Source organism: Pogona vitticeps, chromosome 4, assembly GCF_051106095.1.
Source record: "Pogona vitticeps strain Pit_001003342236 chromosome 4, PviZW2.1, whole genome shotgun sequence".
Lineage (NCBI taxonomy): Eukaryota > Metazoa > Chordata > Lepidosauria > Squamata > Agamidae > Pogona > Pogona vitticeps.
In genome coordinates, this window is record NC_135786.1 from 36,619,857 (window position 1) to 36,632,497 (window position 12,641).

At 39.1% G+C, this 12,641-nt stretch overlaps 1 protein-coding gene across 2 annotated transcripts; it reads left to right on the plus strand.

The window, feature by feature from the left end:
* The first annotated feature begins 524 nt into the window (after positions 1–524).
* On the plus strand, positions 525–12,050 carry EIF6 (eukaryotic translation initiation factor 6). Of its 2 annotated transcripts, none has more exons than XM_072997076.2 (6): positions 525–787; positions 1,427–1,512; positions 2,232–2,407; positions 4,790–4,966; positions 8,510–8,691; positions 9,447–12,050. In XM_072997076.2, the coding sequence occupies exons 1-6, from the start codon at positions 681–683 to the stop codon at positions 9,454–9,456; spliced, it is 738 nt and encodes a 245-aa protein (XP_072853177.1). In that variant the 5' UTR covers positions 525–680; the 3' UTR covers positions 9,457–12,050. The 2 variants fall into 2 exon arrangements, with proteins under 2 accessions (XP_072853177.1, XP_072853179.2); XM_072997078.2 differs by lacking the exon at positions 525–787 and adding an exon at positions 1,004–1,059.
* The last annotated feature ends 591 nt before the right edge of the window (positions 12,051–12,641 follow it).

Here is a 12,641-nt window from a genome sequence, read left to right on the forward strand (position 1 = left end):
CCATTGTAAGTGCGCAAGTTTTCGAATTCTCCAGATCTCTTCATTAGGTGAGAATACATCGTCGAAAAAGAAGAAAAATAGAAAACTCCTAGGACAGCTGTCGTGGCCGGAACAAGAAATTTCCAACTTAACATTAGAAGAGTTGTTCTTAAAATATATATTTATTTCCGAGGAGGCCGTGAGAGCCTCCTATGGAAATGCAGAATTGTTAGCCTAGCCTGCAGCACGGTCGCCAAGAAACAAAAGGATGAGCCGCAAGGAGAGAAAATACGAAACAAAATAGACATGCTATTGAGAAATAAAAACAGAAGGCAGATGCGGCTGGTAGGACCACTAAAATGTTATCAAAGTAGTGTACACATGGCGCCAGTTTCCCAGTCCAGGTTGATAATTTGGGGGGGTTGACAGAAAGAAAAAAAGATACGTTTCTCGCAGTAAACCCGCCGTTCGGCTTCCACAGAATAGTCTTCATGTTATGTATTTATGGAAGACGTCGACGGCAAGCTGGGAAAAGAGGAAGTGACGTCACTCGCTGTTTCCGGGCAAAGCGGTTTGCGGCCTTTCCGCGTGGCTCGGTGCAGGCTGTGTGAAGCCGTTGGCGGCTCTCGCCTCATCTTGTTGCCCGCTTTCCCCCACCCCACCCCACCCCACCCCACCCACAAGCCGGTCCTTTGGCGGTTATGGCGGTGCGGGCCAGTTTCGAGAACAACAACGAGATCGGCTGCTTCGCCAAGCTCACCAACACCTACTGCTTGGTGGGCATCGGGGGCTCTGAGGGCTTCTACAGGTAATGGCCGGGGCCTGAGGACTTCTGCCCTTCGGTCTCTCTTCTAGGGCTTCTTGAAAAGGCCCGTCGCCTTCGGCCTTCGGAGAGGGATCTTGCCGGCATTTCTTTGGATCTGTCCCCCTTTGGGCCACCGGAACCCGTGGGCCCCTCCCTTATACTGGGCTTTTGCGGCCCCTCGATGTCCGTTGAGGCGCTTCCTCGGAATATTGATAAGCCTCGGCAGAGGTTGTGATGGTGCTTTTTCATGACAGGAGAACTGCTTCAAGTTCATGGTGAGGGGCTTATCGCTTTTAGGAGCCTCCAGTTGTGAGCCCTAAGAGAGAGTGTGAGATGGGAAAGGGTGCACAGATCTTCTCTAACACTTATTGATCCATACTCTCTTCTGTCGTGTGTTTGTTCATAAACTCTGCTTACCTTGCTCGCACTTTTTCCGGCCTAGTGAAAAGGCCCGGTGTCATGTTACTTCTTCTGCTACAGGAAAATCGTATAATGTATTAAGTCTTTCCCCGCAGCAGATTTATGCAAGTATCCGTATGCAGGTCCTTGCTTTATTATAGTTCTTGATAGCATGTCCTTCTTTGATCTGAATGGGATGATGCTGACTTTATTACCTAATTTTTCTGTGTGTTTTTTTTTTAGTGTGTTTGAAGGGGAACTTTCTGATACTATCCCTGTAGTCCATGCTTCTATTGCTGAATGTCGAATTATTGGCAGAATGTGTGTGGGTAAGTTGCATTGCAATGAGCTGATTGCTGTATAAAAATAAAAGTGCATTTTCTTCTAGTTTAACCTTAGTTAAACTGCCCAGAGTAGATCTTTGGTCTAGATGGGCAGGATAGAAATCCAGTAAATAAATAAAAATAAATAAATTAGTAATTCTTGGAAAATGTCCAGTTCTGATATTTTCTGTTATTCTGAAGAATGTCTGCAAACCAACTCTGCAGTTTTAAGATGTGAACTTATCTAGAGTTTTGCTCGTTTTGAATATCTTTTGAATAAGATCATGCAAGTATTCTCAAAGGTTGGTTCCCCCCCCCCCCAGTGTTTTAGGAAACACTGGCTGAAATAGCATAGTAAATCACAACTAGAGTAGCTCATTTGAATAAGTAGAACTTAGGGAAGAATTGACTCACTTGGTCCTTGTGGACTGAATGGACCTACTCCAGTATGACTCACTATGCCAAGCAGCAGGATTTCAGCCAGTATCCGGAGCTATGAGCAGTATGGGCGTGTTTGTGTAGTCTTTCCATTCAGAGTGAGGCAGTATGTTTGGACTGTTCGAAAATAGCAGTAATGGTGCTGCTGCTGGAATTCGGGTTAAATGTGCTTTTGCTCCCTTCCGGCCTCATGATTATATTATAGTTTTTTTAACTAAATGCTTAATGGAAGGGAGAGACTTGAGGTAGAAATCTTACCCCTTATCCTCATTTTTTTTATTTTTTAGGAAACAGGCATGGATTGTTAGTTCCCAACAATACCACAGACCAGGAGCTTCAGCACATCCGAAACTGCCTTCCAGACTCAGTGCGAATCCAGAGAGTTGAAGAGCGCCTTTCTGCCTTAGGCAATGTCATCACATGCAATGACTATGTAGCACTTGTTCATCCAGACATTGACAGAGTAAATGAGTTTAATTTCATCTGAATTTTTCTGCACTTAGTGTGCTGCTCTTACTGAATTAGCAGGAGCAGTTTTGGGGACAACCTCATTCTCCCATTTATGGTTTTGCAGTTGTATGGGCTTTGCAACAGGCAGCTCTGTTACTTTTCTAATATAAATGAGGCTGATTATATGGACTATGGACTGTCAAGAATGAATGTGACCTTTACCCCTGAACAGGCAGGCAAAGTTTCTTTCTAAACAGCCTCACTGTCTGTACAGAATTTTATATGGGAAGGAGTTTTTAATTAGTTGGAGAAGCTGGACCACGAAGGAGATCCAAAACTAAAAGAGTGAGGCAGAAAATGAAGAGGATGTGCAGCATAGTGAAGGCTGTGGGGATTTAATAAAAATATGTCTCAGTCCTGAAACCTAGGGCTGTAGTTGATCTATTTAGTCAGCTAATATGTCGGTGAAAGAACAATTCCTACAGAGAAAAGGTATTTGAGACAATTTCGTACATGTTTTTCCTTCCAGACTTGGTCATTCATGTCAGAGTTTGTACTTGCCTGCATATCATGAAAAACAAATATAAGTGTTTTTATTATCTATCATTACATAAGACGTGTGAGGGCGATTGTGATTATTGCAGAACAGTCAAGCATGCAAATAAACCTGTAGTTGCTGACAAATTATTTACATTTTTAAACATAAATTAATCAACAGGATGCTGTTCTTAAAAGAGATTATAACTTTCTAGTCAGTATGATTAACAAAATTGATTTGGAATATTTACTGCTAGAATGAACCCATGGTTTGGGAGCTGTTTAAATGTAATTTGATTTAATCGGTTTCGCGAACTGTTTGTCAGCTATTTACTTTCAGCTGCCCAGATCGCTCCATATCATTTCCTTTGCCAACCTGCCTTTGGTTTAGTGACTAAAACAAATGAAAGAACACACATCTGACATCAAGAATGGCAAGAGAGAGAAACCAGTTTCAGAACATTTCAACCTCTTGGGGACACTCTGTGGCATCGCATGAGTATTGGGAGGACTGGATAAAACATAGTTTTGTTGAATAAGTGACTAGTTATTAAAAGAAGAGCAGAGGAAACTTCACAGACTTCTTGGGTTAAAGACTCTCTTCTCAACTGTTTGGAATCCTTTCTCAGATTTTGAAGATTTTGAAACTGTTTCAAAATACATATGGAAACTTTAATGGGCGACTCACATTTGGCAAAAAAGGCAACATTTTGTACACTTCTAAGAGTAACAGTTTCAGTACAGTTTGAGCTTTAATGGGTGAAAATCACTTCCTCTGTGAGCCACACCATTAGGGCTTTATTCACTGTTTTTTTAATAATGTGATTGATGCCATCAGCATCTGTTTCCTTCCTATATAAAACAAACAGGGCAAGCCCTGCATAAAAGAATAAATGAGCACAGGTTTGACATCACGATGAGAAACCAGTTTCAGAGCATTTCAACCTTCCCGGACATTCTGTTATGTATCTCTAAATGGCTGTTGCAGGAAAAAAAATTATAAAGGGAAACGAGAGGAAGGGCAAAAATAAGCCGAATGAACAAGTTTCATGCATCTTTAATTTGCTCAATAGAGGCCAAGGCTTCTTTGCACACTATATTTTATTAACTATCTCTCTGAAATATTTTAAGCATATAAAATAGTTGTTTCTCCTGACAGACTCTGACTTCATTTCCAGAAACATTTCTTAGCATTCCGGTAGCATCCAACATTATCACCCTGGCCAGAAGCTGTTAATGCAAGTAATTAACAACTTCATAGACCCATTACTATGTTATGTGAACAGTTATTTTGTCTGTGATCTGTATCCTCACCTTGTTGTGGGCCTGTATAAATATAGAATACATAGTATTTGCACTTTTTTGTGCTTGAGGAAGTAGATTTTGATCCATGAAAGCTTACACTGTAATAAAACTGTTAAGTGCTACAATATTTCACCTTTCTCTTTCTTTCCTTTTTCTCCCATACTGAGTCAAATCGATGTGGTTATTTTTTTGGTAATTATATATTGTGGGTTTTTTTCCTCTCATCCCTCTCATTTATTTGTGGAGCAGATATTGGAAGGCAGTGATGCAGCCTGGAAAGTGATAACAGCTCTCCTTTCTGGTCTATGTATGTTGGGAAAAAACTTTTAAATGGTCTTTCTTTCCAGTTGTCACAAATGATTTTCATTTCAGGTTGAACTCATTGGAACTTGCTAACTAGCAATAAGAACAACAGCCTAGATTTGTTTTGTGTGTGTATCTAAATCTCTTAAAAATGAAACAGGGTGAAAAAGATGTCAGAAACCTAAAAAAGCTTTTAACATGTTGACAGCCCTAGTTTTAAAATTTTCCCAATGTTATTCTTTTTTTACAGGAAACAGAGGAAATCTTAGCAGATGTATTGAAAGTTGAAGTATTCAGGCATACAGTAGCAGACCAAGTGCTGGTGGGAAGTTACTGTGTTTTCAGCAATCAAGGAGGACTGGTGCACCCTAAGACCTCAATTGAAGACCAGGATGAGCTGTCCTCCTTGCTACAAGTCCCACTTGTGGTAGCTGTCTTTTTTTAATATTCAGATATTGTTCAGTTTTGTTATACTTTCTGAAATTCTATTTGAGGCTGATGATGTCATCACCCAGGGCAATTTTTGGGAAATGAAACATTTTCCCCTCCCATTCAGAGGCCCACATGGGTTCCTTACAATGAAAGAGATTACATGGAGCCCATGAGACTTTCAAAATGGAAGGGGAAAATGTTTAATTTCCCCCAAATTGACCTGACATTAGCCTTATGCAGTGGAATTTATGCAAACAGGATTTCAGCTAATGTATTGTAAATTAGTAGTCAATGTCAGTCTTTAAACATTTCTGACATCTGCTGGATTTATGATTTGTTGAGTCCCATACCACATGGGTCACCATAGTCACACTGTACTTTGCTAAAATCGAAAGATGAAGTTCTTTGGGGAATTTAGAAGTTACCTGAAGTGAACTCTTGAATTCCCAAAGAAGGAAAAACTTTTGGTTTAAAGCAAAAGTTATGGCTGAAGCTATATTCCAAAAAGTAAGGAAATTCAGATGAAAAATTGTACCATCAAAACATGGACACATTGATGCACTTTTCTTGTACTTTAACTTCCACCTCAAGTAAATGTAAGAGATCAGCCCACTCCATGAATCCCTAAAGAGAAAACAACTTAGCTTACCTAGAACTAGACTAAGTAGACACAGTAAGCTTCCTTTCCCTAAATATTAATCAATTGCACTGGACCAGTGATAATTATGTATATATTGATAAGACAGTTGTGGCTGTTCACTGTATTGGAGCTTGCAATCTTTTTCAGCTCTTCCATACTACAAGTGCAGTGCTATAGAGAGAGTGGGAAAGACAGTGTTTTTGCTGTTTACTGTTTTACTATGTTTTACTGTTTACTTGAGGTAGATATTAAGGTACAAGAAGGGGTGTCAAGTGTTCCCATGTTTTAAGTGAAGAAGAGAGTTTGATTTTTAGTATAAATTTCCTTATTGTTTGTGGTATATCTTAAAACATTTACTTTAAACCAGAATGTGTGAATTTCTCTGTTCAAATGTCAGGAGGAATTCCATTTGTTGGGTGCTGCCATCACCCCATTTTATTGCACATTTTCTAGTAATAGAGGAACTTGAAAAGTCCACATATAAATAATCATGGCAAGTAGATAACAGTAAAAAAAACCTTACAAAGTTATGCCTACTCAAAAGAATGAGGAGTTACTATTTACATATCTCATAAAGCAAAACAAGTTGCTTACTACAAGGTGTTACTTGCAAATTGCCCCTTCACATCAGCAGTTGATGCGCTTCTCAAAGTTCCTGGGAAACACATTTTTGGATGAGATCTGTTCCACCAAAAGCTGGACCTACTCAGTGTGATGGTAGCTAGGAAACTGCAAGCTCTACATCATAATTTATAGTCTTAAATTGTGCGTTAGAATAAAAAGCAGAAGTGAGACTCCTGTTCTTTTCTGTGAGGAGTATAATAAGGAAAACCCATCAGTCATAGATGACTATTGGGTGCAAGTGTCAAACACCCTCCAAGGCTGGAGATGGTTTTGGAGTTAGGAGGACAGTGTGTGTCTCTGGTAAAAGTATGTAGGCCATTGGGTAAGGAATAGAGATGGGGATATTTGTATATGAATATGAATACCCCCCTCACACACACAGGTGCTGATAACGAGAGTCCATCCCCCTGGGGCCAGACTGACCACTCACAATTTGGCTACTGCCGTGGGCTCCATGGAACCTTCCTATCTCTCCATTGCTCACGATGGATTAGCCACTCTGTGACCTGGCAGAGAGGCTCGTCATCCTGCCTTCTGCCAGGACTGATTAATCTATCGCAAGCAACGGAGCGATAGGAAGGCTCCTTGGAGCTCGCAGCGGCGGAATCATGAGTGGTTGGTCTGGCCCCAAGAGGATGGACCTTCATTATCTGCACCTGTAGGGGGATATTTGTATATGAATACCCCCATCTCTAGTAAGGAAGCATCTTGCAAATCAGTTCCATAGGAGAGACAAGTCAAATGAAAATGGTGTATTGAGTGTGAAACATACCCCATCCCACCCATTTTATTTTATCCTTTATTTACTTAAATGTGTACATTGCTGCATTCAGCTTGGTGGAAGAATATGAGTACAGTGGTGCCTCACACAACGATGTTAATTGGTTCCAAAAAAATCAACGTTGTGTGAAACATCGTTCTGTGAAACACCATTTCACATAGGAATGCATCGAAAACCGGTTAATCCATTCCAATTGGAACGGATTGCCATCGTTCAGTGAAAATCCCCATAGGAAACATCGTTGAGTGAAACAATGTTTCCTATATTGGAATGTATTGATACATTTCAATGCCTTTGCGAAGTCCTTTTTCGCTCCTGTAAAAGTGTCTTACAATGTTTGGACGCTGTTTTAAATGATTGCAATGGTTAGTCCACCTCCTGAAACCTATGCAAACTGATTTTGGTGTTGTTCTGACACTTCGTTAATTTATGATGATTTTTTGTTTTTTCTCCATAGGAAACCATTGGATGGTCTGTCTAATGGTTTCCAATGGAAAAAACAAAAAATCATCATAAATTAACGAAGTGTCAGAACAACACCAAAATCAGTTTGCATAGGTTTCAGGAGGTGGACTAACCATTGCAATCATTTAAAACAGCGTCCAAACATTGTAAGACACTTTTACAGGAGCGAAAAGGGAGATCGTTGTGTGAAAATCCCCCATAGGAAACATCGCTGTGTGAGGCAGCAAATTTAACAGAAAAAGGCATCGTTGTGTGAATTCATCGTTGTGTGAGGCACTCGTTGTGCGAGGCACCACTGTACTTTCTAACTGTTGTGAAATTTTCTTTTCACGAAAAAAAACCCCCTAATCTCCAGTGTTACTAGTTATGCTTCATTTCAGAAGAGTCTGTAAAAACACAATGGTTTATTGTTCACAGAGAATCTTATTGCTGTATGGCTAAAAATAGCTAAAACGCTAGAACCTTGAGAAGTCCTTTGATGCTAAAAGTTGAATTGATTATAGAAATCCATATTTATCTTTGTTCTGTTTCCTTATTAAATAGTCTATACGAACAAAAAATGTGGGGATACAATAGTTTTCTGCAAACTGCTTTCCCAGCTGTGGGAATATTTGTTTCTGATACTTTTCCTTCACCTCGTACCTGAAAAAGCAGCTTACACTGAACAGAAAGGACCTGGGGGGGCAGGGAAGGGTTGGTCAAACTCTCTCTGCTTGACCTTTTTCTTTTAGGTGAGCCTGTGCAGAACTGCTGTGGTGTAAAAGAAACATGGAAATTCTGTTTAGCATATAGTATGAGCAGTGTACGTATGTGCATATGAAGCAGGCAGTAAACAGTATCCCTGGAACTGTTGCCCTTGCTTAGGACGATATTTGTATCCCACATAATTGTAAAAATTAAAAACAACAAATGTATGCATATTTAAAAATAATATTCTTTGAAATATTGTAATATTAATATTCCTTCACATAGGTGTGAGAGAGAATCTCTGACGATATAAGAATTGGTATCTGTGGCTCTTTTCTTAGGCTGGGACTGTTAACCGTGGCAGTGAGGTGATTGCGGCTGGAATGGTTGTGAATGACTGGTGTGCCTTCTGTGGAATGAACACAACGAGTACTGAGTTTTCTGTTATTGAGAGTGTCTTCAAACTCAATGCCGCACAGCCAAGTACCATTGCTACTACTATGAGAGATTCTTTGATTGATAGGTAAGTCAAACTTTCTTTTGTTCTCAAATCAAACAAATTCACGGAGGAGGGCAGCATGCTGGATTTTTATTTTGCAAAACAGTTTTTCTGTGTGAGCTTGGAAAATATAGGAGTGTTGACTTTCTTTAGTCTTAATAATTTTTTTTCTGTCTGGTGTCATTTCCAAAATATCAGCTTCACTCACCAAATTACCAGATTCAGTGGGCCTAATCTAGGGCAACTTACTGCAATAAGCAACAGGATTTCTGCCATCATGTTTTCCTGTTAACTTATAGAATAATTGGAGGCAATAAATACAGTGAAATGCCATTGGAGTACATGTACTTACGTGGCATGTCAGATCTCCTGAGCAGGGTGAGAATGCTATTGTTGTACATAGAATGGTTTTTCTTCTTCTAGTTCTAGCCAGCATTTCAACATCTGATTAGTAACTTATTGCATTTGTTCTTGTCAACATTTCTCTGTATTTTTCCACCAGCACTAAGCAGAAAACCTGCTCTGCACATGCAAAGTTCTGGTCGCAACTAGAACCAAATGAACAGAAACACAAACTGCAGGTGCACAGCACCAATCTAGCACTGTGCAGCTGCACAATTACACAGACTAGAGGGAATGTTGATTCTAGTATTCATGGCAGGCTTCCAGTTCTCACTTGAATCTTCTCTGATATTTAGAGGACACCCATAAAAATAAGGCAGCCTTGCTGGAACCTTATAAGCATTTTCAGCTAACATTCATTTCTGTTTCTTTTATAGTTTGACATGATGTACTCCTTTGCTGCTGCAGACGTTCTTCAGTAGTGAAGTCCCATACCACAATCTTGACTGGCTCCTGAAGTGAATGCTTTGTTTTGTATTCCTGGAGCAGGAGAGCCGTGTTACAATCAATGTTTCAAAACCACATTCTTGTAAACTTCTTTTGAATGAGAAAACATTAGTATGTTCCTTTTAGTTCTTCTGTAAAGCAGCCTTTCCCCCCACTTGTTCATGAAATGATAAATATAACTTTATGGGAGAATGTTTAAAAAGCAGGTGTTATTATATGCAGTGATGATTTAAACACCATTTTCACCTTTATCTGGCTGTATATTGTCTGAATAATTATCCTTTCTTGCTCAAGAGTGGAATGAAATCTGTTTACAATAGCTTCTACATATCCAACAGACCAGATTAACCTACCTGGATGCTTGTATTACTATCTTGCATCCATTTAGAAGTCAGCAGTTTTAAAGAACTGAAAGAAGCCATACATTCTAAATATCAGTGGTCCATACCTATGCAGGAAAGTCTTGTCAAGGTTTCTAGTTCTGTATGCTTAAATAACTGGGAAACAAAAGGGTGCTATTTCTCTTATTCAGTAGTAAATTCACTAGAAGGTTAAGAATCTTAATTGAGAGAACAGTTACTTGCATGTGCATATGTTTGAAAGATCTATTGTACCATTTACTCTGCTACCTGTATCTTAAGCACCACATCTATAGTTAACTGCTCTGCTTTCTCGTTGTCACACAGGGCTTTAAACATTCTTAGGACTACATGGATGGGGTGTCAGTGAAGTGGCTTACCAGTTAAAGCCCCTATAAATTATTTAAGCCAAAATAATTTAAGAATGATAGATAATGCTTTCTGCATTTGAGGTGATAGCTGCTTCGAACTTGAAGAAGCTCTTAATGTGTCCATCAATCTGAACATCAGCTTGAAAGATTTGGTTAAGGTCCTCCTTGTTACTGTGTTTGCCTCTCAGTTTATCACTCATCCCTTCTCCAGATTGTTATATGCCATCAAATCGGAACTTATAGTTACACTAATAGAGGTTTCTAGATAAATGATTTAAGGAGTGGTTTTATCAGTTCCACTCCCTCAGTGAGTTTCCATGATAGAAACTGAGGTCTCCAGAGTCCTAGTCTACCACTCTATCTACAACACCACACTGGGTACTGTTATCACACTAGCAGGCCATTCTCCATTGAGTTTGTAGTCTCTACTAAAATTACCTTCTCTGTAATGAGCATGGTGATGATCTAGGCACACTCTGACCTATTTACAGCTGTCTGAAATGAACATGTATTCAGATGGGTGGATGATGTTGAACTGGAAGTTGACAGAGATGTCACATACTTTCATTTCAGTCTTCACTACTTTTTATGCTGTTCTCAAAATGTTGTTGTTTTTATATATTGATGCTCTTGAGAGTAGTGACAGTTATGCCTTTGCCTGAGATAACAATTCACTGAATTTGGTCTCGATAGCTTCAGTGATATAAGAATATAGGATAACAATGAAGAGGAATAATTTGGGAGTAACATCGTCATAAAATTCTCTCCTGTAGCTGTAATACCTTCCTGCTGACAAGACACACAACTTTCAGCAGCCATTTAAAAAAAAATTAAGTGTTTACAAAGTGTTAGAGGGATATGACTTAGAGTTTAGCCGCAGTAAAACAATGTTACAACTACTTAATTTTTCCCGATTTCCTTAGGGAAAAAAACAACCATTGGTAGCAGCTCTTAAATATGTTTGATTGTGCCAACCAATTATTACCAAAGACCTCAAGAACAAGTGCATTTTATAACCATCAAAGAGATCAAGTATGCGAAAAGTATCCTGAATGTGGAATGTAGAGAGAGAGAAAAAAAACATGTATCCTAGTTGTGGGACCCAGGTTTAGGTGACATTACAGTGGTGCCTCGCATTACGACGTTAATTCGTTCCAGCAAAATTGCTGTAGAACAAAAATGTTGTAAAGCGAAATTAAAAAGCCCATAGAAATGCATTAAAACCTGTTTAATGCGTTCCGATGGGCTGGAAACTCACAGTCTAGTGAAGATCCTCCATAGGGCAGCCATTTTCACTGTCTGTGCAGCGAGGAATCCGTCCCAGAAAACAGCGGGGGGCCATTTTGGAACCGCCAATCAGCTGTCTGAAAATCATCGTTTTGTGAAGAATCGGTTCCCGAAGCAGGGAACCGATCATCGCAAAGCGAAATTCCCCCATAGGAAACATCGTAAAGTGATCGTAAAAAGTTCATCGTAATGCGGTTTTGTCGTTAAACAGAGGGATCGAAAAGCGAGGCACCACTGTAGTAGCAAGTGATTATTTTCCACTTGCTACTCTAACTTTAAACAAAAATAATCAACCTTTAATACCACAGAACCAATAAATTTACATTTTAAGGCACTGACAAATTTACTGGAACATTAATAAAGCTAGTCAAGTAGGGTTTTTTTAAAATGAGAATTTGGAAACTAATGTGAATTAAGTGCCATGGCAGACATTTATTTTTAAAATGTATTTTGACAAGTTTGTGATTCTTGGGCAGGGATTGTAAACTGCTTTAATAAATGTATGGCATCAACATAATGAACATTTGATCTTTGCCTATACCACAGCATCACTAGACGTAATCTGTAAATTGTCATGTGACTAGATCAAACCACTTCATAAATTTTGAATTTGACCCAAAGGTTATGGGGATAGAAAGCTAGGACAAATCAAAGATGTAGTAGCATTGTCAGATTAAATTGAACATACTAGAATAAAACCAGGATTTCAAAAAAGTACAAGATCAATATGAAATATTGTTGAACCCTATCGTTTATAAAAACATTCTATCCTTATCAGGTAACAGTTGATCTCAGTGAGTATGTTGAATTAGTCATTTCCCCCTAAATAAAACAGCGAAAACTGAACTACTGTTTGGTTTGGGAAGTTAAGCATTGCAATTAGTTCTGCAGGTAAATAACATTTTTAGTATATTCTAAGCAGATGTTTTCAGTTTGCAGTGTTATGCTGTATAAAAGGGCTTTTTGTTTCTTTAAGATTTTCCATTCTTAGAGTGGTGAGAGGTAACTACAGACCCCATCTAAGAGCTGTTACAGAAAGGTCTACCCGTGATACCTTTCTGTTTTGTATCCACAGTCCTTCCATTTACCTGGCATGCTTCCCACACTT

Bases quoted from the DNA above. Each gene is read 5' to 3' on its own strand.
- EIF6 (XM_072997076.2), top strand. From the start codon at position 681: ATGGCGGTGCGGGCCAGTTTCGAGAACAACAACGAGATCGGCTGCTTC. The intron at 1,513-2,231 runs GTAAGTTGCATT...TTTATTTTTTAG, and splicing joins TATTGGCAGAATGTGTGTGG to GAAACAGGCATGGATTGTTA. The intron at 2,408-4,789 runs GTAAATGAGTTT...CTTTTTTTACAG, and splicing joins TTCATCCAGACATTGACAGA to GAAACAGAGGAAATCTTAGC.